At 47.8% G+C, this 27506-nt stretch overlaps 1 protein-coding gene across 2 annotated transcripts in view; it reads right to left on the bottom strand.

Annotated features, from left to right (window-relative positions):
- Positions 1–23136, bottom strand: part of INTS8 (integrator complex subunit 8) — a 38716-nt gene extending 15580 nt beyond the window's left edge. The window contains exons 1-14 of one of the 2 annotated variants that reach the window (XM_064154713.1): positions 22905–23136; positions 19954–20128; positions 18484–18624; positions 17978–18049; positions 14866–14917; positions 11378–11560; positions 10414–10521; positions 8271–8423; positions 7744–7844; positions 6882–7023; positions 4645–4715; positions 4321–4496; positions 3124–3257; positions 1772–1882 (exon numbers count right to left, since the gene is read on the bottom strand). In XM_064154713.1, coding sequence (XP_064010783.1) covers positions 1772–1882; positions 3124–3257; positions 4321–4496; positions 4645–4715; positions 6882–7023; positions 7744–7844; positions 8271–8423; positions 10414–10521; positions 11378–11560; positions 14866–14917; positions 17978–18049; positions 18484–18624; positions 19954–20128; positions 22905–23034 — 1749 coding nt within the window. In that variant the 5' untranslated portion in view covers positions 23035–23136. The remainder of the gene's footprint in view (positions 1–1771; positions 1883–3123; positions 3258–4320; positions 4497–4644; positions 4716–6881; positions 7024–7743; positions 7845–8270; positions 8424–10413; positions 10522–11377; positions 11561–14865; positions 14918–17977; positions 18050–18483; positions 18625–19953; positions 20129–22904) is intronic. The other variant, XM_064154714.1, reaches the window with a different exon arrangement.
- Between the last annotated feature and the right edge of the window lie 4370 nt (positions 23137–27506).

The raw sequence follows: 27506 nt of genomic DNA, 5'->3' as shown, positions 1-27506 counted from the left end.
AGTGCTCTACCCTGGTTGAGCAAGCCCCCACATCTGTTACAATCAGAACCGCTCAGGCATCTTGCAATTACTATCTGTATTTTTCAGTCCTTTGGACTTAACAGTTCCAGATTTTTCAGATAAGTCAAGGAGTCTAAGGAAACCCTTAGCAGAGCAGAACTGGGTGTAGTTTGGTTTGCCTTGCAGTTTAGCAAGCCACAGTATTACCAGTCACAGGAGAGTAGACCAGTGAAACAGCCAAAAGAACAGCACTTCACATCACTGGCAAATCACTGCTGGGTTTAGATGCAACAGTCATAGAATCACTCAGGTTGGAAGAGACCTCCAAGCTCAGCCAGTCCAACCTAGCACCCAGCCCTAGCCAGTCAACCAGACCATGGCACTAAGTGCCTCAGCCAGGCTTTGCTTGAACACCTCCAGCCATGGCCACTCCACCACCTCCCTGGGCAGCCCATTCCAATGCCAATCACTCTCTCTGCCAACAACTTCCTCCTAACATCCAGCCTAGACCTCCCCTGGCACAACTTGAGACTCTGTCCCCTTGTTCTGTTAAAGACTTAGTACATTACAATCAGAACTTTGGATGAAAGAAATTAACTCCAGGCCTAAGTCACTGGAAAGCCATCATACTTGCTCTGCTGATGGAACTTGGAGAGACAAAAATGTTCAACCACTACATGACACAAGCAGCTTCCTGACCCATCTCCCTTGCCTGTCAAATTTTCAATTGAGATAAGTACAGGCTGGATGTTAGGAGGAAGTTGTTGGCAGGGAGAGTGATTGGCATTGGAATGGGCTGCCCAGGGAGGTGGTGGAGGCACCAGCCCTGGAGGTCTTCAAGAAAGGACTGGATGAGCCACTTAGTGCCATGGTCCAGCTGACTGGATAGAGCTGGGGGATAGGTTGGACTGGATGACCTTGGAGGTCTCTTCCCACCTGGTTGATTCTATGATTCTAAGTTCAACAAGGGTAAGTGTAGAGCCCTGTACCCGGGAAGGACTGACACCATGCCCCAGCGCAAGTTAGGGGTCGACCTGCTCTTCTAAGGACCCTGGAGTCCTGGTTGATAAGTCCTCCAGGGGACAGCAGTGTACCCTGCTGGTGAAAGAGGCCAAAGGTACACTGGGGCGCATCACAAAGAGTGTGTCCAGCAAGCCGAAGGAGGTTCTCTTCCCCCTCTACTCAGTCATTGTTAGATCCAACCTGGAATACTGTGTCCAGTTCCGGGCTCCTCAGTTCAAGAGGGATAAGGAACTGCTGCAGAGACTTCAGTGGAGAGCTATGAGGATAGTTAAGGGAATGCAGCATCTCTCTGAGGAAAGGCTGAGAGCCCTGGGGCTGTTCAGTCTGGAGAAGAGAAGGCTGAGAGAGGACCTGATCAATGTCTACAGCTAGCTGCAGGGTGGCTGTCAGGAGGATGGAGCCAGGCTCTTTTCAGTGGTACCCAGGGACAGGATGAGGGGCAATGGACACAAACTCATCCACAGCAAATTCCACCTCAGCATGAGGAGATGCTTTACTGTGAGGGTGCAGGAACAGGCTGCCCACAGAGCTTCTGGAGTCTCCTTCTCTAGAAACTTTCAAAACTGATCTGGGCTTGCTCCTGTGTGACCTGCCCTAAGTGGTCCTGCTTGGCAGGGGAGGCTGAACTGGATGATATCAGGAGGTATCTTCCACCCCATTTTCTCCAAAAAGGTTTTCCTCATTTTCAGTGCTGTTAAATTTCAATTGTCCCAACCAACTCACCAGTAGCTTCACATGGCTTGCTCACCTTGATGGCACAGCAGTGCAATCCCTTGGCCATGAGGATGTAGACCAAATCCCTAGTCAGACTGTCTTTGATGCCTAAAATAACATTGCCGTAAACATTTGGTACTTCCCACTGGGAGAGAAATACACAGGACATTTGCACAGGAACAGGTTTTAGAATTCACATTCACTGCTTCACATGCTGCAAACAAAATCTCAAACATTGAAAATGGCTGACATCTAAATGGCAGCCCTTCAGTTGTACATCTAAGCAGAGGTAATGTGTTGCTTATATAGAAGTACAGTAAACAACAGTAGATGTTCTTACTCTGAATATATTTTTTTTGGGGGGTGGGAAACAAACAAGAAACAAACAAACAATAAATCCTTACTTAATTAAGGAAAAAAGGAAATAAAACTCTTCCTGCTCCCAGCTTTTAATGACAGAAATTTAAGCTGGTTTTGCTCACTGGTCAGAAGACTGAGAGGCACCCAAGCTGGTTGTGCTCACTGGTCAGAAGACTGAGAGGCACCCAAGCTGGTTGTGCTCACTGGTCAGAAGACTGAGAGGCACCCAAGCTGGTTGTGCTCACTGGTCAGAAGACTGAGAGGCACCCAAGCTGGTTGTGCTCACTGGTCAGAAGACTGAGAGGCACCCAAGCTGGTTGTGCTCACTGGTCAGAAGACTGAGAGGCACCCAAGCTGGTTTTGCTCACTGGTCAGAAGACTGAGAGGCACCCAAGCTGGTTTTGCTCACTGGTCAGAAGACTGAGAGGCACCCAAGCTGGTTTTGCTCTCTGGTCAGAAGACTGAGAGGCACCCAAGCTGGTTGTGCTCACTGGTCAGAAGACTGAGAGGCACCCAAGCTGGTTGTGCTCACTGGTCAGAAGACTGAGAGGCACCCAAGCTGGTTGTGCTCACTGGTCAGAAGACTGAGAGGCACCCAAGCTGGTTGTGCTCACTGGTCAGAAGACTGAGAGGCACCCAAGCTGGTTGTGCTCACTGGTCAGAAGACTGAGAGGCACCCAAGCTGGTTGTGCTCACTGGTCAGAAGACTGAGAGGCACCCAAGCTGGTTTTGCCACCTGGTCAGAAGACTAACAAATTTAAACTAATACTCCTAACTAGTCAAAAGACTGAAAGCAAAAGCTTCAGAAATTTGACTTCTTACAAGGGAGGTTTGTGACACATCCACTAATTCCTTCAAGCAAAGGTTACTGCGCTTTGTTTAGATATGTACCATTCTTACTATGCAATCACTAAGCAGGGGTGGGGAGAAGTCCCACTGAGGATCTATGACAAAACTTGTACTGTTCACTGGAACACAAATCAGTTTTTGAACTACTCTCTCTCCTCAGCAGGTGGAACAAATTACCTTGTTTGACACTGTCCAGAATTGGCGTTCTGAAGTCATACCATGCAACTCGATTAGGATCTGCCGAATCCTCCGGGGATCTACTGACAGGATGAGCTGGTGCTCCAGTTGGCCAATATTGACACTTGCTGAAGCTAAGAAGAAAAGCAATCAGGTCTCCAGCACAGTCCTTCACAATATAATGCCCACATTTCTTTAGGACATAACCTTTTAAATGTAACACAACAACAGCAGACACAGCAATGCTTTCCTGGGCCCTGTACATCCTTCTGTGCCCTTCCACAAACACCTTGTGCTAGCTTTGCTAACTTCTTAGCTGCCCTAATCTAAAGGGCTGCTGCTCACAATGCTCCCTCTTCTCACACCAGCAGCTCTAAGTATTCCCTTACTGTTGCTACAGTAAAGCAGTAAGCTTAAGACCTTCTACAGTAAAGCAATATGTTCGAGATCTGCGCCACAAAGTCCTCCTGTACTGCTATAGTGGAAGTACTGAGTGGCTTAGTCAATGCAAGACTGCATTAGAGCTGGAAAGGGAAGTTCTTCCCAGCTTAAGTCACCACCTGGCACCTCTTATGTCAGCTTTCACCTGTGCAACTGCACAGCCAGATACACAGGGAAATTAACTGGCTGCTTTGGTAGGTTTAAAACTTCACCCAGATGGTACTCCTGGTTCAGCTCAGCACACAGTCACAGTAAGTCCAAAGGCAGGGTGCTCCTTTCTGGGAACAGCTGCCAGAGCCAGACTTGGTTCAAACCAACTGCCACAGCCTCTCTAACTTGGTCAGCTAGAATACATTCATTTGAGCTTATCTATTACAGTCAGTTGAGACAGAAACAAAACACAAGCAAGTAAGAGCGATCTTGAACAAGCAGGACATTCACCAACTAAAAATGGGAAGGAACAAGTTCTTTACTTAAAAATAAGTTCTGCACCACAAGGGTAGTGGAATACTGGAACAGGCTGCCCAGGGAGGTATTTGGGGTCCCATCCCTTGAGATACTCAGGGTGAGGCTTGACAGGACTCTGGGCAACCTGATCTAATTGAGGATATCCCTGCTGACTGCAGAGTGGGTTAGAACTGGATGACCTTTGGAGGGCCTTTGCAACCCAGACCCTTCTCTCTAAACTTTTTCACACACAGCATGGAAACAGGTGGCTGCCTGCATACAAGTTAATGGCAGTGCTGTGAAGATCACCTGGAATATCATAAAAGGAAGTCACAGGTTTTGTGCACAGGTTGACTCGAGAAGATCTCTTCCGCATTTGATCAACGAGCAGCTTCCGTTCATCATCTTTCAGCAGCTTTATGAACAGCTCATGAGATGAAATCATGAAGACAAGCTGAAGATCTTCCAAACCCAAACACAAGTTTCTAAAAACAAAACAAAGAGAAAAAAGATTAATGTGAGCAGGCCAAAGCCACTGAATTTTCCAGCTGTGAAGTACTCAAAACATTTTTCTGTGCTTCATTAGATGGCTCACAAAGTACAAACTGAAGCTATCTTAGTCTGGGTACATACTTGAGAAATGCTGCCATTTTTCTCTTCAATTCTTCAGAAGCACTTTCCAAGTCAATTGATCTTGAGCAAACCTGGGAAAGAATGCAGAAAATAATTAAGAAGCCCTTCAGAACTCACTCAAATATTTAGCTGTAAAAAGTGCTATGGCCCAGTTTTGACTCCCAATTAGTATCAGCCAGTAGCTCTCTCTCTCAAGGGAGGCAACAGAAGTTCTTTCAGACAACTGTGATCTCCTCTCAAGCTCTATGATTTTCCTGTTCCTGACATTCAGCAGAGTGCCCCAGTACAAGATCACTAAGTACATATTAAAGCCCTTCTACATCAGCTTAAAAATGAACTATCCCTTAAGTTCAACCCAGTTAAGATTCCCCAGGAATTAGAGCTGTGATTTGTTTTTACAGAGCAGCAGCTGAAAGGCAATGAGATAGCTGAATTTCACTGCCAGCTTGCAAGCATTTTTTGGGGAGAAACATGCTTAAGTCCTAGTATGAGCAGCTGATGGCACAGTTTTTATGTGCTCTGAACTACTGAGTGCTGTCAGTCAAGTTTTGTCACCTGCTTGAAGAGACAAGAAAAGGCACAAATTGAGGAAATAATCACAAGATGGCTTAGTTTGGAAGGGACCTCAGAGATCATCTAGTCCAGCCTCCTCACCATAGGCAGGGACACCTCTCAACTAGATTCAGATGCTCAACCTGGCCTTAGACACAGCCAGGGAGGAGACAGCCACAACCATCTCTGGGCAGCCTGTTTCAGAGCCTCGCCACCCTCAGACTACAGAATTTCTTCCTAAGATCCAGTCTAAACCTGCTCTCCCTCAGCTTCAAACCATTCCTGCTTGGCCTGTCTCTAGACCCCCTTAAGTGTCTCTTAGATGTCTCTCTGCAGCCTTCCTGTACCCTTGAGGTACTGGAAGGCAGTTCTAAGGTGTGTCCCCCAGAGTCTTCTCCAGGCTGAACACTGTCAGCCTATCCTCATAGCAGAGCTGCTCCAGCCCTTGGATCATCTTTGTGGCCTCCTCTGGTCTCACTCCAGCAGCTCTGCGTCCTTCTGCTGAGGACACGGGAACTGGACACAGTATTGCAGGTGGGGTCTCGCAAGAAGATACAAAAAGAACAGCAAAACCACAGAAACAGGAAGCTTAATTTGAGCAGTAACAGTTTCCTAAAGAGCTTCACTGAAAGTAACAACTCAGGTCTCTCAAGCACACCGAACCAGGGCCATTCCACAACACCTGAACCTTTACAACAAAGCTCTTCTCTTTTCCTAGGATCTTTCCCCATCTTGGTGATTTTTCCTTTGTTCCCTGAAAACAAACTTTCCACAATATTTCTACATACTTTAACCATGTCAGGAGCAGCAGAAATTTCAAATCCAAGCTGAAGCAACAAGTCAATACCAGCTTCCTCCCCAACAGAGGGAAATGGAGCCATACAAACAGGCATGACACTGATCACAGAGTAGTTGTACTAAGAGAGCCAATGGCATCCTGGCCTGGATCAGGAACAGTGTGGCCAGTAGGACAAGGGAGGTTATTCTGCCCCTGTACTCCTCACTGGTCAGGCCACTCAGTGAGACCTGTGTCCAGTTCTGGGCCCCTCAATTCAAGAGAGATGTTGAGGTGTTGGAAGGTGTCCAGAGAAGGGCAGCAAGGCTGGGGAGGGGCCTGGAGCACAGCCCTGTGAGGAGAGGCTGCGGGAGCTGGGGGTGTGCAGCCTGCAGAAGAGGAGGCTCAGGGCAGAGCTCATTGCTGCCTGCAGCTGCCTGCAGGGAGGCTGTAGCCAGGTGGGTGTTGTTCTCTTCTCAGCAACAGAAGAAGGGGACACAGTCTCAAGCTGTGCCAGGGGAGGTCTAGGCTGGATGTTAGGAGGAAGTTGTTGGCAGAGAGAGTGATTGGCATTGGAATGGGCTGCCCAGGGAGGTGGTGGAGGCACCGTCCCTGGAGGTGTTGAAGCCAAGCCTGGATGAGGCATTTCGTGCCATGGTCTGGTTGACTGGCTAGGGCTGGGTGCTAGGCTGGACTGGCTGAGCTTGCAGGTCTCTTCCAACCTGGCTGATTCTTTGATTCTATGATTCTAACTGCACAGACACTGAATAGAGTTGGAGAAGTTACCTCTACAAACTATTTTCACCTTGCCTCAGAAATTCGAGCACTACTTGCAGCAGTAATACAGTTAAATGAGGGAGGAGATGTCTCTAAATCCCATTTCCCCTTCTAATTCCAGATGATGTCTTACCTCGAGGAGGAAGTCTATTTTCTCTTTGTTTGGTTTCAGGAACAGTTGACAAAACCTAATATCCATCATTTGCCCCTGCAATACATCACAGACTGTGTTGCACACACAGACTTTGAAACAAACTTCATCCAGAGCATCAGTCCTGCAAGAACACACAAGCAAAGATCACAGAATGGCTCCAATGCACACAGTTGGTGCCAGATTCTCAGACCAGTTTGTAGCACATGCCTCTGTCCTCAAACACATTTCACTCAGGATCTAATTTAATTTACCCAGGGCCTCACTTCCTTTAAAAGAAAATTCCCTCCCTGCCCACAGCTGTTTCACAAGCAGATTTCATTATCACTGCAGCCTGAGCACCACTGGAATTCCAGCTGGTGCAGTCTGACTGACAGGCCTCTCAGTCTTCATAGCAGAGATGTTCAAATCCTCCAGTCATCCTCAGAGCTCTCTGTTGGACTCTCCCCAGCTGATCTGCCTCTCTTGAACTGGGGAGCCCAAAGCTCGACCAAATATTCCAGGTGTGATCTCACCAGGACAGAGTAGAGGGACAGGGGAACCTACCTAGCCCTGCTGGCCACACTTTTTTGATGCACCCCAAGATGTCCTTGGGCCTCTTGGCAACTCTGCTGTCCCAGCAGAACATAAAATCATAGAATCAAGCAGGTTGGAAGAGACCTCCAAGATCATCCAGCCCAACCTAGCACCCAGCCCTGTCCAATCAACCAGACCACGGCACCAAGTGCCCCATACAGTCCCCCTCCCCGAACACCTCCAGGAGCTTGCTGTCCACTAGGATTCCAAGACCTCTTCCCTGCAGGATGTTCCTTAGCCTGTACTGGTGCATCATTTAGTGACTCACCCTTGCTGAGCTCTTCGGAAGAGTTCTCTCAGCACTGACTGCCTGAACTGAACAGGTAAACTGAGGGTTACATTATCTTCAAGGAATATCTTCACCAAGTCCTGTAACAAACAGTTGGCCAGTCAATGGATAATAAAAAACACAGAGATGAAGTAATTTTCTGTCTGATAAAATGAATCAAACTATCAGAAGCAGCTTACACCCATGTGTAATACTAATATGCATTAAACAACCAGAAAGAGATCAAACAGTAAGAGTTCCCCATCATGAATCCAAAAAATCAACCCCAAACTTGCCTCTTTGACCAGCAACGTTCCCAGAAGCCCAAAGAGTTGGACTCCACCTGAAAATTCCACACATTGGCTAGCAGAAATCAGATGATGTTGCAGCCCTACATGGGTGTGCTCTAAACCACACTGTTATTGATCAACTGCAGCACTTAAATCTCTACCAGCTGAGGTGGAATCATCCACATGGAATGACAAATCCCTCCCTCAAGTATATGTGGGTCTGTTTAAGCACCCTACCTGATAGTTGCCAGATTTCATACAGCTGTGGATTTGACTATAAGGAGTTGCCTGTTGAGATGCATCATCAGATGAGGTAAGAATTCCACAAGCTTGACAATACCCAGCTAACCTTGCTTCATCTATGGTAAAGTGAAGGGATGATGAACCATTCTGCAAAGTTCAGAGTTAGTTAAATCTTAGTGAGCAAAATGTGATGAAACACAAGCTTAAATCAGAACCACAAATGGAGAGTCACAATTTCCCCAGCTAACAGCAAAGCAACAGAAGAAAGTGTGTGTGCAGGCACTTCTCTAATCTCCTCTGTGCAGCTCAGCCCAGTTTTTGTCCATTGAAATAAAAATCTGAAGCAAAATCAAGATGAAAGCACAGAATCGTTTTGGCTGGAGAAGACATCTAAGATCAGAGTCCAACCATGAACCCAACACCATCATGGCCATTAAACCATGTCCCACAGAGCCACAGTCATAAGTTTCTTGAACACTTCTAGGCACCACCTCCATGGGCTTCCTGGTTTTCAACTCCTAACCTGTTCTTGTTTTCTTGAGGTGGGAGGGGAAGTGATATAGAGAAAATATACACCAACAGCTGGCTCCAACACAGGTTCCTTGGGTCCAGCAGTTCTGCAGATAAAGTGTCCCTTTCTGGAGATATTCAAGACCTGCCTGGATGTGTTCCTGTGATCTGGTCTAGGTGATCCTGCTCTGACAGGGGGGTTGGACTGGATGAGCTTACGAGGTCCCTTCCAGCCCCTGACATTCTGTGAGATGCCCTGAGAAGTCTCGCACTGCACTGAGGTCTATGCCAAGTCTCACTCACTTGCTCCTTGTTTGTTCTGGATGAGATTTTCCCCTTCCTTCCCTTACAGTATAATCCACATGACATTTTGGTCACCTTAGCATGCCTCATTAGCTTTGGATGAGTCTGCATCTGCTCTTGCTTAGGCTGAAATGAACAAGGATGGGGGCTCTGAAAACCAGAGAGAGGTGGTGCTAAACATGCAGCTCTGGATGGCTATGGATGGAGGAGTTGCTGGTAGGAAAATGCTGATTGCTTCCTAAAATAGGATGCTGAAGCTTTTCACTAAAAAGACTCAATGCATCTGAAAACAACATATCTGGACTCTAAATTTATATATTGTATTTTCCAAAAGGGCAGACCCTGGCAGTCTGAAGACCAAGAGAAAGAGAGATAAAGAAACATAAGTGCTGGATGGGTGGTTACCTTCCTCAAAATACCCCTCACCATAATCAAAACAATGGACACAGCTCATCCAAATTCATATTAGCACAGGAGATGTTATTCTTGCATCAAAACAATTTGTGAAATAGAATATTAACTACAAAACACAGAACAAAGCAGCAGAGTTTTTGCAGCTGATTAACAGAACTTAAAACAAGGCAGTGTGAAAACCCAAAACCTGTTGTTGAATTCCCACTAAGACTCTTATGTGTGCCATTAACAGTTATTAGATTGCTAAAGAGGGGAGCAATAATTCAGAGTGGTATTTCTAGCAGAGTTGCACACAGATGCTGATCGTAGAATCAACCAGGTTGGAAGAGACCTTCAAGATCATCCAGTCCAACCTAGCACCCAGCCCTGTCCAATCATCTAGACCATGGCACTAAGTGTCCCAGCCAGGCTTGGCTTCAACACCTCCAGGCATGGCGACTCCACCACCTCCCTGGGCAGCCCATTCCAATGCCAATCACTCTCTCTGCCAACAACTTCCTCCTAACATCCAGCCTAGACCTCCCCTGGCACAGCTTGAGACTGTGTCCCCTTGTTCTGTTGCTGCTTGCCTGGCAGAAGAGACCAACCCCACCTGGCTACAGCCTCCCTTCAGGTAGTTGTAGACAGCAATGAGCTCTGCCCTGAGCCTCCTCCAGGCTGCACACCCCCAGCTCCCTCAGCCTCTCCTCACAGGGTTTGTGTTCCAGGCCCCTCACCAGCTTTGCTGCCCTTCTCTGGACACCTTCCAGCACCTCAACATCTCTCTTGAATGGATGAGCCCAGAACTGGACACAGCACTCAAGGTGTGGCCTGAGCAGTGCTGAGTACAGAGGCAGAATAACCTCCCTTGTCCTACTGGCCACACTGCTCCTGAGCCAGCCCAGGATGTCATTAATGAGCCACTCATTACCTTTGCAACCAGCTCCTTTGTTTTGAAAAACTTCTCTTTGGCATTCTGATGAACAGCTGCATTTGTAGATCCTTGTTGAAAATAGATTGCACCCAAATCATAGCAAACCTGCAAATGGCATTGATAAAACAGATTTTATTGCCTATTTATAAGTCAAGACTGAGTATCTGAGCTCAAAATTGACCTGTACTTTAAACCATTCTTGGTTTATATAAGATACTGACATGCTGCATAGCTTTCCCCATGTATTTCATAGTATGGCTGAGGCTGGAAAGGGCCTCAGAGATCAACTACTCCAACATCCCTGCTGCGGGCAGGGAAGCCTTTGAACTAGGCTTGACTGCTGAAGCCCTCAGTCAACCTGGCCACAAATACCTCCAGGGTCTCATCACTCTCAGACTAAAGAACTTCTTCTAAAGATCCAGTCTACATCTCCCCCAGCTTCAAACCAAAACCATTCCCCATAGTCTTGTCTCTAGACATCCTCATGAAACATCCCTCTGTAGCCTTCCTGTAGGATCCCTTCAGGTATTGGAAGGCAGCTCTAAGGTCCCCCTGGAGTCTTCTCTTCTCCAGGCTGACTAACCCCAGCTCCCTCAGCCAATCCTCAGAACAGAGGTGTTCCATCTTCAATTGTTTCCTCTTTAACTGCAACCTCAGTGTGAGCTAAGTCTGCACAGGCTTCACCAAACTGCAGAAGGATCCCCACAAAGAACAATGCAATAAGCTGACCTTGCCATGGTTTATTGCAGAGACAGGGAACAGTGAGAAGCTGGAGATGGGGAGAAGTGACAATATTTATGGTGCTGAAAGAAGTTCTAATAACATAAGAACTAAATCAGTAATCTCTCAGTGCATTAAAGAATACATGAAATAGTAACAGCAATCAGTGCAATATTACCTAACACTTTAAATATAAAGAAACAGTTAAAAGTTAAAAACTTGAGTACAGAATGTAAGCTACCTGGCACTGCATCTCCTCTGCAGTGATTTTCAGCCCAGCTGTGGAACTCTCTGTTTCTCCATTCACCATACCAGGCTCCAAGGCCAATAAATCCAGAGTTCTTATAGTGTGAACATAAAGATCTTTGTTTAATTTAAGTGCCCCTTCTAGGACCAGGATTGAATCAGCAGCCTGCTCCTTCAACTGCAAGAGTTCAAAAGCACAGAAGAAAAATTAACCCCTTCATTTATTTTGGGTTTAAATTAACAAGAGAAATGTAACAGTATACTAGAAAGGCAGTAAAATCAGTTGCCCTTTTACACCTGCTTTATTGCTAGATAGAATCTGGTCCTGTATTTCATAGAATGGATAAGCTTGGAAAGGACCTCAGGGATCATTTACTTCAACCCCTCTGCCACAGGCAGGGACACCTCTCAACTAGATTTGGCTACTCAAGGCCTCATCCAACCTGGTCTTGAACATCCTTTCACTGACATTTTAGTGAGCAAGCTGAGGAAGTGTGGGGTGGAAGAGCAGACAGTGAAGTGGGTTATGAACTGGTTGCAGACAGAGTTCAGAGGGTGGTGATCAATGGTGCTAGGTCCAGCTGGAGAGCTGTGACCAGTGGTGTCCCACAGGGATCAGTGCTGGGGCCAGTCCTGTTCAACATCTTCATCAGTGACATTGATGAGGGCACAGACAGAGTCTGCTCAGCAAGTCTGCTGATGACACCAAGCTGGGAGGCTTGGCTGAGACAGCTGCAGGCTGTGCTGCCTTCCAGAGAGACCTGGGCAGACTGAGAGCTGGGCACAGAGGAACCAGATGAGCTTCAACAAGGACAAGTGCAGAGTCCTGCACCTGGGGAGGGATAACAAACTGCACCAGTCCAGGCTGGGAGGTGACTGCTGGAGAGCAGCCCTGTGGAGAGGGACCTGGGGGTCTGGTGGAGAACATCCATGGCACAGCAATGTGCCCTGGTGGCCAAGAAGGCCAATGGGATCCTGGGGTGTATTAGGAGGAGTGTGTCCAGCAGATCAAGGCAGGTTCTCCTGCCCCTCTACTCTGCCCTGGGGAGACCTCATCTTGAATACTGTGTTCAGTTTTGGGTTCCCCAGTTGAAGAGGGACAGGGATCTGCTGGAGAGGGTCCAGTGGAGGGCTAGGAGGATGAATAGGGGACAGGAGGGCATGGCTGATGAGGAGAGGCTGAGGGACCTGAGGCATTTTAGTCTGGAAAAGAGAACACTAAGAGGGGATTTGATAAACGTTTAGAAGTATCTGAGGGCTGCCAGGAGGCGGGGACAGGTTCTGCTCACTGCTCCCTGGGATAGGACAAGAAGCAGTGGGTGTAAGTTGCAGCAAAAGAGGTTCTGCCTCAACACAAGGAGGAACTTCTTTACTGTGAGGGTCACAGAGCACTGGCACAGGCTGCCCAGAGAGGCTGTGGAGTCTCCTTCTCTGAAGACTTTCAAGGCCTGTCTGGATGTGTTCCTCTGTGATCTGTGTTAGATAGGATTGTCCTGCTCTGGCACAGGGGTTGGACTGGATGATCTCTTTGGGTCCCTTCCAACCCCTAACATCCTATGGTCCACAGGTAGGAGGCAGCCACAAGCTCCCTGGGTAACCTGTTCCAGAGTCTCACCAACCTCACACTGATGAAACTTCTAAGTTTGGAATAGATGATGCTTGAGGTCACTTCCAACCTGGTATTCTATGACTCTATGAAGATCCAGTCTAACTCCACTCTCCCTCAGCTTCAAACCATTCCCCCTTGCCCTGTCTCTGGACAACCTTAGGAAAAGTCCTTCTGCAGACTTCCTGCAGGCTCCCTTCAGCTATTGGAAGGCAGCTCTAAGGTTCTTCCCAGAGTCTTCTCTCCTCCATGCTGAATAACCCCAGCTCCATTAACCTGTCCTCACAACAGAGGTGCTCCAGCCCTTGGATCATCTCTTGTACAATAAAGAAAATGCTGATTTATGCTTCAGCTACTCAAAAGCATAAAACCCCTTCAGTTAAACCAAACATTTTTTTCTGCTTCATCTACACCTTCTTGGCTATTTTTGGAGCATTATGTTATGCCAACAGCCATATTGTGAATGTTAAGTTGTTTCACAGCTGAACAAACCCAGCTTCTACAGAAACAGCAAGACTTCCCCCAAAATTCTGGCACATTGGCCAAGCAGCTACACACTTATCAGAGAATCATAGAATCAAGCAGGTTGGAAGAGACCACCAAGATCAGCCAGTCCAACCTAGCACCCAGCCCTATTCAATCATCTAGACCATGGCACTAAGTGCCTCATCCAGTCTTTTCTTGAACACCTTCAGGGACAGGGACTCCACCACCTCCCTGGGCAGCCCATTCCAATGCCAATCACTCTCTCTGTGAAGAACTTCCTCCTAACATCCAGCCTAGACCTCCCCTGGCACAACTTGAGACTGTGTCCCCTTTGTCTGCTGCTGGTTGCCTGGCGGAAGAGACCAACCCCAACCTGGCTACAACCTCCCTTCAGGTAGTTGTAGACAGCAATGAGGTCACCTCTGAGCCTCCTCTTCTGCAGGCTGCACACCCCCAGCTCCCTCAGCCTCTCCTCATAGGGTTTGTGTTCCAGGCCTTTCACCAGCTTTGTTGCCCTTCTCTGGACACCTTCCAGCAACTCAACATCTTGAATTGAGGGGCCCAGAACTGGACACATAGAATGGTTTAGGTTGGAAGGGACCTCAAAGATCATCTAGTTCCAACCCTCCACCATAGGCAGAGACACCTCCTACTAGAGCAGGTTGCTCAGGCCTCTTCCAACCTGGCCTTGAACACCTCCAGGGAGGGAGCAGCCACAACCTCCATGGGCAACCTGTGCCAGTGTTTCACCACCTTCACTCCAAAGAACTTCCTCCTAACATCTAGTTTGAATCTCCCCTCTGCCAGTTTAAACTCACTACTCCTTGCCCTGTCATTACAAGACCTCATAGTCCCTCCCCAGCCTTCCTGCAGACCCCCTTCAGATACACTATAAGGTCTCCTCAAAGCCTTCTCTCCTCCAGGCAGTATTAACAAGTAAAAGATCATAGAAAATGTAACATTCATTAGATGAATCTCAACAGAACAAAAGAAGGGAAGTGAGGTAGGGTACTTATGGATGTAGAGAGCTTGTTCCTCCTCTTGTCTGTCAAAGGAAAGCCCTTAGGCACAATTAATATTCTATTGAAAGCTACACAGAGAAATCACTAAGCTACTAAATCTTCTAAAGCAATGTTTTACATGCTGAATTTTGCTGCCCTACGATTTAGCTTAACTACTGATGACATACTGATTTTGTAGAGGCTTGCTCTATTCACATGGCTCCAGTGGTGGGCTGATAAAAGAATGTTTCAATCCCACAAAACCACCAGCATGCAAAAGGCACACAGTGGAACTGTGGCAAGTATCAGTGGACCTAATTCAACAACATTTCCTGCCCATTTCTGTTTACATGTAAACTCAATCAAAAAGAGGGGCAAAAAAAGACTCACCACTTTCAAAATATTTTCAGTTAGCTCCTTTTCTTGCTGCATTTGGCTCATCCTGGGAAACAGAGAGAGGAGATGAAGCTTTCAGTTGTAAAGCAAACCTTGATGTTATTTTACTTCATGTTCCAGACCAAACCAATTCATTCATAGTGAGTTTTAATGACATTTTAAAGCATCATTATTCAGGACCACTGACCTCTATCTGAAGCAGAGAATTATAGAATGGAAAGGTAGTTTGGGATGAGATTGTAACTTCCATTTTGGTTGCCTACAAAGTTTTCATTGCTCTTTTGTATGTAAACCAGATTGTTAATCTTTACAGGGTTAACCTTCCTGGGGGGAGTGATCTTGAACCTGACTCCAGGTGGTCTTGATCCCTGCCCTGGGGTGGGTCTGAACACTATCAGGTGATTGTGGTTTAGCCCACTCCCCCTTCCCGTCTAAAGATCCATAATTCAGCAGGACTTCCTGTTCTCCCCCTCTCTCCCTCCTTTCCAGAATCACCGTTCCTGTTTCCTGCTGTTCTTTGTCTTACCACATGGCCATCATCACCACGAAGCAGACAAAAACCATTGCCATCAAATCTGGTTGTATATTTACATGGTTTGTATCTTCTTTTCCCTTCCCTACATCTTTGTAACTTCCCTACCTCATACACCTTTTATTTATTGTTTTTTTTTCTTCTTTTACCTTCCAAATCGAAGTGAGATTACTTATTTGGGCCTGCTTTACCCTTTCCTCTCTCTCCATCTAATTCCTTTTCTTTCTGGAAATCACAGAACCAACCAGGTTGGAAGAGACCTCCAAGATCATCCAGGCCAACCTAGCACCCAGCCCTGTCCAATCAACTAGACCATGGCACTAAGTGCCTCATCCAGGCTTTTCTTGGACACCTCCAGGGACAGTGACTCCACCACCTCCCTGGGCAGCCCATTCCAATGCCAATCACTCTCTCTGTGAAGAACTTCCTCCTAATATCCAGCCTATACCTACCATGGCACAACTTGAGACTGTGTCCCCTTGTTCTATTGGTGGTTACCTCAGAGAAGAGGCTGCAGCTAAAAGAAACCCCAAGCAACAAACCAACTCCAGGTTGCAGCTAAAAGAAACTCCAAGCAACAAACCAACCCCAGGTTGCAGCTAAAAGAAACCCCAAGCAACAAACCAACCCCAGGTTGCAGCTGAAGGAAACCCCAAGCAACAAACCAATCCCAGGTTGCAGCTAAAAGAAACCTCAAGCAACAAACCAACCCCAGGCTGCAGCTAAAAGAAACTCCAAGCAACAAACCAACCCCAGGTTGCAGCTAAAAGAAACCCCAAGCAACAAACCAACCCCAGGTTGCAGCTAAAAGAAACCCCAAGCAACAAACCAACCCCAGGTTGCAGCTAAAAGAAACCCCAAGCAACAAACCAACCCCAGGTTGCAGCTAAAAGAAACCCCAAGCAACAAACCAACCCCAGGCTGCAGCTGAAAGAAACCCCAAGCAACAAACCAACCCCAGGTTGCAGATGAAAAAAAACAAACAACAAATCAATCCCAGGTTGCAGCTAAAAATGTCAACCCTAGATTGCAGCTGAAATAAAAACACAACCAAACAAACCAACCCAGGCTGCATCTAAAAGAAACCCCAAACAACAAAGCAACCCCAGGTTGCAGCTGAAAAAAAATAAACAACAAATCAATCCCAGGTTGCAGCTAAAAATGTTAACCCTAGATTGCAGCTGAAATAAAAACACAACCAAACAAACCAACCCAGGCTGCATCTAAAAGAAACTCCAAACAACAAAGCAACCCCAGGTTGCAGCTAAAAGAAACCCCAAGCAACAAACCAACCCCAGGTTGCAGCTAAAAGAAACCCCAAGCAACAAACCAACCCCAGGTTGCAGTTAAAAGAAACCCCAAGCAACAAACCAACCCCAGGCTGCAGCTAAAAGAAACCCCAAGCAACAAACCAACCCCAGGTTGCAGCTGAAAAAAAACAAACAACAAATCAATCCCAGGTTGCAGCTAAAAATGTCAACCCTAGGTTGCAGCTGAAAAAAAACACAACCAAACAACAAACCAACCCAGGCTTCTGCTAAAAGAAACCCCAAACAACAAATCAACCCCAGGTTGCATCTGGAAAAAGAAATAGCCCAGGCTGCAGCTAGAGCCACAGGACTTCTGGAATGCAAAATGAGTACTGACTTCAAATCATGAACTATTGCTTAATGAAAAGGCTTCCTTACGTCTCAGGTTATGATACATCATGCAGCAAACTGCTGTAAAAACACAATGGCATTAAGCAAACTGCTGTAAATTAAAACAGGATGAAAGAAATGTGTCCAGTTCTGGGCTCTTCAATTCAAGAGAGATGTTGAGATACTACAATGTGTCTGTCCAGAGAAGGGCAATGAAGCTGGTGAGGGGCCCAGAGCACAGCCCTGTGAGGAGAGGCTGAGGGAGCTGGGGGTATGCAGCCTGCAGAAGAGGAGGCTCAGAGGTGACCTCACTGCTGTCTACAACTACCTGAAGGGAGGCTGCAGCCAGGTGGGGTTGGTCTCTTCTGCCAGGCATCCAGCAACAGAAGAAGGGGACACAGTCTCAAGCTGTGCCAGGGGAGGTCTAGGCTGGATGTTAGGAGGAAGTTGTTGGCAGAGAGAGTGATTGGCATTGGAATGGGCTGCCCAGAGAGGTGGTGGAGTCCCTGTCCCTGAAGGTGTTCAAGAAAAGACTGGCTGAGGCACTTAGTGCCATGGTCTGGTTGACTGGATAGGGCTGGGTGCTAGGTTGGACTGGCTGAGCTTGGAGTTCTCTTCCAACCTGGCTGATTCTATGATTCTAAGCTAGGGAACATGGATTCTGCCCAGGCAAACTGCCACCTCCCTTTCTCCCAGGACTTTTCCATGTGCTACAAAGTCATGGAGATTATAACATGTTGAAAGAGTGGAGTGACAGATAGGTACATATATTACCAACCTTACCTGACTGGAAAATAAGAAGATACTCAAAATAAATCAAGTTTTCCATGCTACAAGTAGCCATTTTAAGCAATTCCATGTTATTAAAACGACTTAATCCATTTGGAGATTAAATTTGTGGTCACAAAATCCAACTGTAAGACCTGTAACTTACACATTCAGCTGAGGTGGACCAGGTTTCACTTGCTTTACAGGGAAACTGCTTTGAACAATTGTCCTTATGGCCCTACAGAGAGGAGAACATTCAAAGAAAGAGCAGTATTAGCCTTAAAAGCAACAAACAGACTACAGCCCTCTTCATAATATCAGTTGACCATTTCAGATACATTATGTCCTAAGAATGCAACTTCTGCTCAAGAGAAAATCTATCCTTTCAGAAATGCTCTTATGACTATGAAAAGCTAGAAGACAGCAAAAAAAATTACCTTTGAAAGGTGAAATCTCAGACTACTACCTTGACTTTTTTTTTTTTGGGGGGGGGAACAAACCCAGCTATAAAATTGCTTTTCAGACTCAGTTCCTCCATTAGAGCCTACCTACAGCTCACAAATTTTTTATTACTCTTCAATGCTTTTTCCTTCTAGGTACAAGCACACAGGCAGAAGAAAACATTGCTTTGTTCTATCATGATTTTAAGATGATTGTCTTAAAGAGTTTTACCATCGGTTGTAGAGTATTATTGCCATTGCAGTGGTTGGGGGCAAGCTGGACAAGTCTACATCCACATGTTTAGTTCCTGGGGGAACTTTGCTGATACACAGAAGTTCATTCAGTAGCATGTTCAATACAGGAACAGACAAGCTATCAAAATAAAAATAAAGAGAGTGAATCAGATACTTCATGCAGTAATCTAGCTTCTGGAATGTTCAGCTTGGCCTGAACCTTCCACGTGAAATGAGAAGGCATGCAGGGTAGATTGCATCGCCCCAAACCAAGAATAACTTAACACAATCACTAATTTAGACATTATTGGAAATTTTAAGTGATCAGCTACTGCCTAAGTAGCTTTGATCTTGTGGAAAAATCTGCATTCTTTGCAAACAGCACTAAAACCAGTCAAGGAAACCACACTTTTAGCAACCAAAGCCAGAATTCCAGGTTGACAGATTGTCGTTCTTGTGTTATATCAAACCAGCAGTAAACAACAGTTGTTTGTTGGTTTAAAATATGTGAGGCCCAGTAATTTTGTTTTCATTGGTAAGGGAAGAAGATCATTCCACTGTGTAAAACACAACTTAAGCTGTTATTTTATTCCACTTTAACTACCATGAGTGATAAAAACCACAAGTGTGTTTCTTAATTAATCTCAGGCATCATAAGCTATCAGAACAAGAACTACTATATAGAGATGCCAAATTACAGAATCATATCATCCAGTCCAATCCCTTGCCAGAGCAGGATCACCTGGGGCAAGTCACACAGGAACACATCCAATGGGTTTCAAATGTCTCCAGAGAAGGAGACTCCACAACCCCTCTGGGCAGCCTGCTCCAGGGCTTTGTCATCCTCACAACGAAAAAGCTTTTCCTTCTGTTCCCTTGGAACCTCCTGTGCTCCAGCTTGCACCCAGTGCCCCTTGTCCTATTGTTGGACATCACTGAGCAGAGCCTGGCCCTGTCCACCTGATCCTTGCAATTTACATATTTATAAAGACAGAATCATAGAATGGTTTAAGTTGGAAGCGACCTCAAAGCTCATCCAGTTCCAACTCCCCCACCATAGGCAGGGACATCTCCCACTAGAACAGGTCGCTCAAGGCCTCATCCAACCTGGCCTGGAACACCTCCAGGGAGGGAGCAGTCACAGCCTCTGGGCAAGCTGTGCCAGTGTCTCACCACCCTCACTGTAAAGAACATTAATGAGGTTAATGAATTAGTCGATATGACTTCAGGTTGGTCCTCATCAAAACATCACATACTGATTTGCCCAGAAACATTGCCTTTATCAAACCTGTTTTCTAACTCACAGGCTAAATCAGACTTATTTCAGTAGTTACACCCAAGATGACCTTTGAGGGTCCCTTCCAACCTGATGCAATCTGTGAATCTACCATCAGAAACAGAAGCATTAGTTAAAATAAAAATCTCAAGGCACTTAAGTTCAGTAATTTCAGCATGCAGAGGCACAGACCTTTTCTCTAATACATCCAAATCCCACCTCAGATGAGCAGCAACTTTAAGAGCAAGGAGTTTCAAAATGCGATTTCTTTTGTTATCAGGTGGTGGCTGGACTTGGTTCTGTTCATTCACTGATGGTTTTGAAGCCTGTTCCAAGAACTGGACGATCAACTGTACTGGTGGGGGATCTGCAAGAAAGCACAGCTTCAAATTCTTTGTAAGCACCTATGAACATGGGTCTTAATCCCTGGTCATTTATACAGCTGACGCTGTCACTTGGCAGAGCCTAGCCCTTAACAGCACCTTGCTTATACTCACTCACATCAAATCATTAATGTATCTTTACTTAACTCTCACATCTACTTAGAATCAGAGTCAACCAGATTGGAAGAGATCTCTAAGATCATCCAGTCCAACCTAGCACCCAGCCCTAGCCAGTCAACTAGACCATGGCACTAAGTGCCCCAGCCAGGCTTTGCTTCAACACCTCCAGGGACAGTGCCTCCACCACCTCCCTGGGCAGCCCATTCCAATGCCAATCACTCTCTGCCAGCAACTTCCTCCTAACATCCAGCCTATGCTTCCCCTGGCACAACCTGAGACTGTGTCCCCTTGTTCTGTTGCTGCTTGCCTGGGAGAAGAGACCAACCCCACCTGGCTGCAACCTCCCTTCAGGTAGTTGTAGACAGCAATGAGCTCTGCCCTGAGCCTCCTCTTCTGCAGGCTGCACACCCCCAGCTCCCTCAGCCTCTCCTCATAGGGTTTGTGTTCCAGGCCCTCCACCAGCTTTGTTGCCCTTCTCTGGACACCTTCCAGCACCTCAACATCTCTCTTGAATTGAGGGGCCCAGAACTGGACACAGTACTCAAGGTGTGGCCTGACCAGTGCTGAGCACAGGGGCAGAATAACCTCCCTTGTCCTACTGGCCACGCTGCTCCTGATACAGGCCAGGATGCCATTGGCTCTCCTGCCCACCTGGGCACACTGCTGCCTCATCTTCAGCCTACCATCTATCAGCACCCCCAGGTCCCTTTCTGCCTGGCTGCTTTCCAGCCACTCAGTCCCCAGCCTGTAGTGCTGCTTGGGGTTGTTGTGGCCAAAGTGCAGAATCCTGCACTTGGCCTTGTTCAATCTCATCCCATTGGCCTCTGCCCATCTATCCAGCCTATCCAGGGCCCTCTGCAGGGCTCTCCTACCCTCCAACAGCTGCTCCTAGCTTGGTGTCATCTGCAAACTTACTGGTGCTGGACTCAATCCCCTTGTCCAGATCATCAATAAAGGTATTGAATAGGCCTGGGCCCAGCACTGATCCTTGGGGAACACCACTAGTGCCAGCTGCCAACTGGCTGTGGCACCATTGCCCACAGTAATCACTTGCCCACAGTTTTATTTTTGCTATTTAGCACTAATTATGCTTCAGTACCATCATATACACCAAATAAATGCTGCCAACTGAAATCACAAGTTAGTCATTGTAAAAATACACATCTGCTTGTAATTTCCCTCTTCATACTAACATCTATTTACAGGCAATTACTGGTACTTCTGAAGACACTGAGAAGATGCTTTTAGGCTTGATTTCTTTCCAAACAAGAGAGTGCCCCTGAATCTCCTCCTCACACTAAGATGCAGGCTCTCCAATACCTCTTGAATACTTTCAGTTTGAAACACTGGAGCTGTAACTATTATGCTCACTGAGCTTTGCCAAAGATAAAGCCAGTATTAAGCACTACTTTTAATTGTGAAATAGCAGTGTAAGATCTAAAGACAAAGGCACAGAATCAGTCAGGGTTGGAAGGGACCACAAGGATCATCCAGTTCCAACCCCCCTGCCATGGGCAGGGACACCCTACCCTAGAGCAGGCTGCACACAGCCTCAGCCAGCCTGGCCTCAAACACCTCCAGCCATGGGGCCTCAACCATCTCCCTGGGGAACCCATTCCAGCCTCTCACCACTCTCCTGCTGAACAACTTCCTCCTCATGTCCAGTCTGAATCTCCCCACCTCCACCTTTGCTCCATTCCCCCTAGTCCTGTCACTACCCGATATCCTAAGAAGTCCCTCCCCAGCCTGACTACACTTAAAGTTACTTTTTGTAGAGGCAACACTGCCACAGGTTTTCCTCTTCCCTCCACCTGCTTGTAGAATTCAGGTCCTGAAAAGGACGATTCCCTGCTTAGCCACTTCAGAAGGCGGCGGTGCGCTCATAACCCAACACACTAGGTCGCTACTCATTTCACCTCCGAAGCTGAGCCATTTCAGCACCGAACCTTTCGAACTCTAGCTCCTGCCGCTAGCATGATGTTAAGGGAGCCAAACCAGCTGCAAGTTGTATCCATGTTGTTACCGAGGCCGCTTCGCGTTTCGAAAATGAACAGCTTGTTGCACTTCCACGAACAACACTCACGCCCCCATCACGGAAGAAAGGTTAACGACTGAGATTAAACGGCAAAGCTAACGCAACACGAGTCAATTACATCGTCTGCGTTAACCACCCACCCACCCACAAGGCTTGCCGCCCCCGTCACAACCTGCGCACCACCGAGCCGCCGGGGTCGAAGCGAACAGGGCGAGGGCTGCAGAGCGCCCTGCATCGCCACGCCTCAAGGCTCAGCCTGCCTCCGGCCGGGAGCTTGCTGGTCACCGCGTTACCAGCGCTGAGGCAGGTGTCTCGGTCACCAGCGCCAGGGCAGCAAAACCCTGCGGCGCCTATCCGAGGAGGAGAGCCAGAAGCGCAGGAAGGAGCGAGGGACGGACGCGGCACAGCGGGCACACGGGAAGCGGCGCCGGTGCAGGCCCCGGGAAAGCGGAGGCAGCGGCCGAGCTGCAGGCCGCGGCAGCAAGGAAAAGACCTCGCAGAGAAACGAGCGAGCGTTTCTCCGCCGGGGCCCGGCAGCGACGCAAGGCTGCGCCCAAAGCCGAGGGAAGGGAGCAGCCAACAAGGCAAGGCCGCGCCGCACGCACCGGGAGAGGGCTTCTGCAGGTGCTGCTCCAGCAGCGCCTCCTCCAACAGGAACTCGAACCAGGAGGTCTGCGGCGGCGTGCAGGGCCGGCTGGAAGTGGCGGCTTCTCGGTCTGCCGCTTCCGCGCTCATCGCTGCTGCCGCTGCTGCTGCCTGCCCCGCAGGCGCCCGCGCCAGTCGCACCGTGCAGCGCGGTGGCCGCAGCGGCAGCAAGATGGCCGCGGCCGCCGCCCCAGAGGCGGCAGCGGAGGGGAGGAGCGCCGCAGGCTCGGGCCGTGGCGGGGCGGGCTGCGGCAGCGCACGGCGGCAGGGGGCGAGCTCAGCGGGAGAGACGAGCGTGGGCTGGGCTCCTCGGCGCCAGCGCTGCCTGCCCTGCTTGTGGCCCCATCGAGGCCGTGTCCGCGCTGCGCGGTTTTGCGCTGAGACCCAGCCCCAGCTGCCGAGGTGGCTTCTGCCACTCATCCTCACCCTGCAGGCTCGTAAACCTTCCCTTCCCTTCCCTTACCTCTCCCCACTTGCCTTACCTCTCCCCACTTCCCTTCCCTTGCTGCTGCTTACTAACAGTAAATGATATTGTATATTTGTAGCGACTTGCAGCTAGCTGGAGAACGGAGCAAAGAGGGAGTGCTCAGAGCTTGGCCTCTGCAGTGGCTGGAGCAGGCTCCTGCAGTCCAGCCTCGGCGTAAAACGGCTAAACCTGCACTCTCTTGCTGCCCACACACACACACACACCTTAGTGCCTCATGAAAAGGCAAAGAACTTAAGAACTCGATCTATGAAGAAAGGCAGGATCATCAAGTCCAACCTATAAGCCTACTCTGCACGATTCACCTTCAACTGTATCTCCTAAGCACCGCATCAGAAAGCTTTGCAGACATCCTTGTCGCTAAGGTGCCGATGCCCGGGAGAGAAGGAGGGTGACTAGCAGAAGCTTTTAACTATTTTAGTCATTTGACTGAATTTCTCAAATGTTTCACCAAGAAGGGTTCACAAAGGCTGCACAGCAAGTTTTTGGTGTAGATGCACACTACAGACCCAATGCAAATCTCTTTTGCCCCGGTCACTGCTGTAAGCAATAAGTCTGGCTTTGCTCTCACAGTATCACAGTATCACCAAGGTTGGAAGAGACCTCACAGATCATCAAGTCCAACCCTTTACCACAGAGCTCAAGGCCAGACCATGGCACCAAGTGCCACGTCCAGTCCTGCCTTGAAGTGCCCCAGGGACGGCGACTCCACCACCTCCCCGGGCAGCCCATTCCAGTGTCCAATGACTCTCTCAGGGAAGAACTTTCTCCTCACCTCCAGCCTAAATCTCCCCTGGTGCAGCCTGAGGCTGTGTCCTCTTGTTCTGGTGCTGGCCACCTGAGAGAAGAGAGCAACTTCCCCTCAGGTAGCTGTAGACAGCAATAAGGTCTCCCCTGAGCCTCCTCTTCTCCAGGCTAACCAATCCCAGCTCCCTCAGCCTCTCCTCGTAGGGCTGTGCTCAAGGCCTCTCTCTCTCCTGCAGGCAACAGCCACAGCTCCTGCAGCAAGCAAAGCTGGGGATGCTCCAGCAGACTAGTGCCTGGTGTGGCCCTTTCCCAGTCTCAGTCCATCTAACTATGCAGACAGATAGTGACAGTGACCCAATAAACATCCTGGGAGAGGGAGACAGAACTGTCCTCTTTCTTGTTTTCTGTGAGTGGGGGGTGGCCTCTTCTGCCAGGCAAGCAGCAACAGAACAAGGGGACACAGTCTCAAGTTGTGCCGGGGGAGGTCTAGGCTGGATCTTAGGAGGAAGCTCTTCACAGGGAGAGTGATTTCCCATTGGAATGGGCTGCCCAGGGAGGTGGTGGAGTTGCTATCCCTGGAGGTGTTCAAGCAAAGCCTGGATGAGGCACTTAGTGCCATGGTCTGGTTGACTGGCTAGGGCTGGGGGATAGGTTGGACTGGATGATCTTGGAGGTCTCTTCCAACCTGCTTGATTCTATGATTCTTTAGTAAACAAGGTACACACACTTAGCTTGTGCCTGCCTTGTGCAAGGCCTGTGCTGTTCCCAAATTTGGGTAAAGCAAGCCTGTGACTTTGCCTATTATGGTAGTTTGGCTAACTGCCATTCTGATTGGCTATTCTGTGTTTAAAGGGCAATTAATCTCAGCCCTTGGTGATAAAAAGAGATACACAGGTAAACACAGTGTGCTTTCTGCAGTGCTCTGGTGATGCCTGCTGCCTTACTGTTTGCCTGGAAACTCCACTGTTGTGAGTTTACCAGGAACAGGCTCTGGGTGCTCATTGACAGGACAAGGAGCAATAGGTGTGAGTTGCAGCAAAAGAGGTTCTGCCTCAACACAAGAGGGAACTTCTTTACTGTAAGGGACACAGAGCACTGGAACAGGCTCCCCAGAGAGGTTATAGAGTCTCCCTCTCTAGAGACTTTTAAGGCCTGACTGGATGTGTTCCTCTGTGCTCTCTGTTAGATAGTATTGTCCTGCTCTGGCAGGGGGGTTGGACTGGATGATCTCCATGGGTCCCTTCCAACCCCTAACATCCTGTGAGCCTGTGATGCCTCCACACAATTGGCCTGCATGGCCAGTGTGACGTTGTGCTGAGACTGCACATTGCAAGACACCTGAAAGTCTCCTGCTAAGGCTGGAAGTCCTACACAGATCATCCAGAGGAGCCAGGAGACAAGGTCAGAGATTGTCTGCCTCCTTCCCCCAGAAGCATGGGAAGAATCAAGTCTCAACAGCCAACAAGACAGAGTTCCCTGAAAGCATTTGGGCACTGTCTGGGCCTGTGGCTAGCCCCCATGAGTCAAGTAATACTAATTTGTGAGTAAATGCTTAAAACCTCTTAGTAATTCTCCATTGCCTTCTGCCATAAGCAGAAAGAGCTCCTTGGGTCCATCTAGCAGGCAAGCAGTACCTTGACTGCAAGCAGTATTTGACTGCAGGAATCTTCTCCTCCAGTTCAATCAATGTTTATCTATTTTGCCTGTTATTACTAGATCTAGATATTATCCATAGAACCTTTCCATGACTATGTAAGAACCTAAATACTATTAAAATTAGTGGTCAAGAAGTGGCAAAAGTTCTGAATATCAAAATTAATAAACAATATTAATTTGGGGGGGGGGGAAATATCATCTCACATTAATTAATTTCCCCTTTGTAACACTCAGACTGACTCTTTGCTCCAAATCTCTCTGATAAATATTGCTGGTTGACTCTCACAATAACTTTTACTGCTTCATGATCATTTTATGGAACGAATGCAGAATGTTTATTTGGTTCACAGGGTGGTTTTGTTCAGTCATTCTTCAGTGTAAAGTATATTTGTTTAAAAAGTATCCAAATCTTCCTTCTAGTTACAAAACTATTTTGCAGGGGTTTTTTTATGCTAAGTAGAGTGATGGCTAGTGAAGAAAGATCTGATTTTAAAGCAGTATTTCTCAATCAAATGAAGTGTCAAGACTTGGATTATGTTGTACTGGTAATTAAGAAACACTGAGTAGAAAACACTAAAAACAAATCAACTTAGCACTTCAGAGCTTTCGAGCACTCTTAACAACCTCACATTGGCCACTCAGGGCTACCTTTTCATAGAGGTAAGAGAAAGGGAAAGAAAAAGGTGATCTGCCCAAGGTCACAGAAGTAGATGATCAAGTCAGTGTTAGATTTCAGAAGCTCTTGACTCCCTTTCTGTGCTCAAACCACAGTCTTTTGTGGGGAGGAGTGCAAGTAGGAGGAAGCAAAGGGACACAGAGTAGATTTCCCATGCCTTCTGCTTTGAGGATCCCAACTTTTGCAGCCATAGAATCAAGGAACCACTAAGGGTGGAAAAGACTTTTAGGATCAAGTTCAACTGTAACCCAACTACCATGATCACTAAAACATGTGCTGAAGCACCACATCTACAGCTTCTTCAAGACTTCCATGAATGGTGACTGCACCCTGGGCAGCCTGTTCCAACACCTCACCACTCTCCCAGTAAGGGAGTCTTTCCCAATGCCCAATCTAAAGCTCCCCTGGCACAACCTAAATCCATTTCCTCTCATCCTATTGCTGGTTACTTGGGAGAAAGACCAACGCCAGCCTCAGTGCAACCTCCTTTTAGGGAGTTGTAGAGAGCAATGAGGTCTTCCCTCAGCCTTCTCTTCTAAACAGCCCCAGCTCCTTCAGCAGCTCCCTGTATGACCACCTCCAAACCCCACACTGACCTCATTGCTCTTCTCAGACTAGTCCTGATTCAGCTCCAGCGTTGGCCTGGATGCCCTTCTAACTTCTTTCTGTAGCTGCTAGCAACTCTTCTGTTTTCCAGCTGCAGACTTTGAATCACAAAATCACAGAACCTTAAAGGTTGGAAGGGACATCCAGAGATCATTGAATCTAACCTCCCTGCCAAGGCAGGATCACCCAGGGTAGTTCGCACAGGAACGCATCCAGGCAGGTGTTAGAAGTCTCCAGAGAAGGAGACTCCACAACCTCCCTGGGCAGCCTGTTCCAGTGAAGAAGGGTTGCATGTGAAAAGCAAAGTTAGGAATTAAAGCTTACTGAAAAGAAGCTTTCCCCAGGTCTTAAAACTGCTTCTAAGAGCATAAAATTGTCACAGCAGCAAAGTGC

The sequence above is a fragment of the Pogoniulus pusillus genome, chromosome 14 (assembly GCF_015220805.1).
Source record: "Pogoniulus pusillus isolate bPogPus1 chromosome 14, bPogPus1.pri, whole genome shotgun sequence".
NCBI lineage: Eukaryota > Metazoa > Chordata > Aves > Piciformes > Lybiidae > Pogoniulus > Pogoniulus pusillus.
This window is presented reverse-complemented; position numbering and strand designations above follow the sequence as displayed.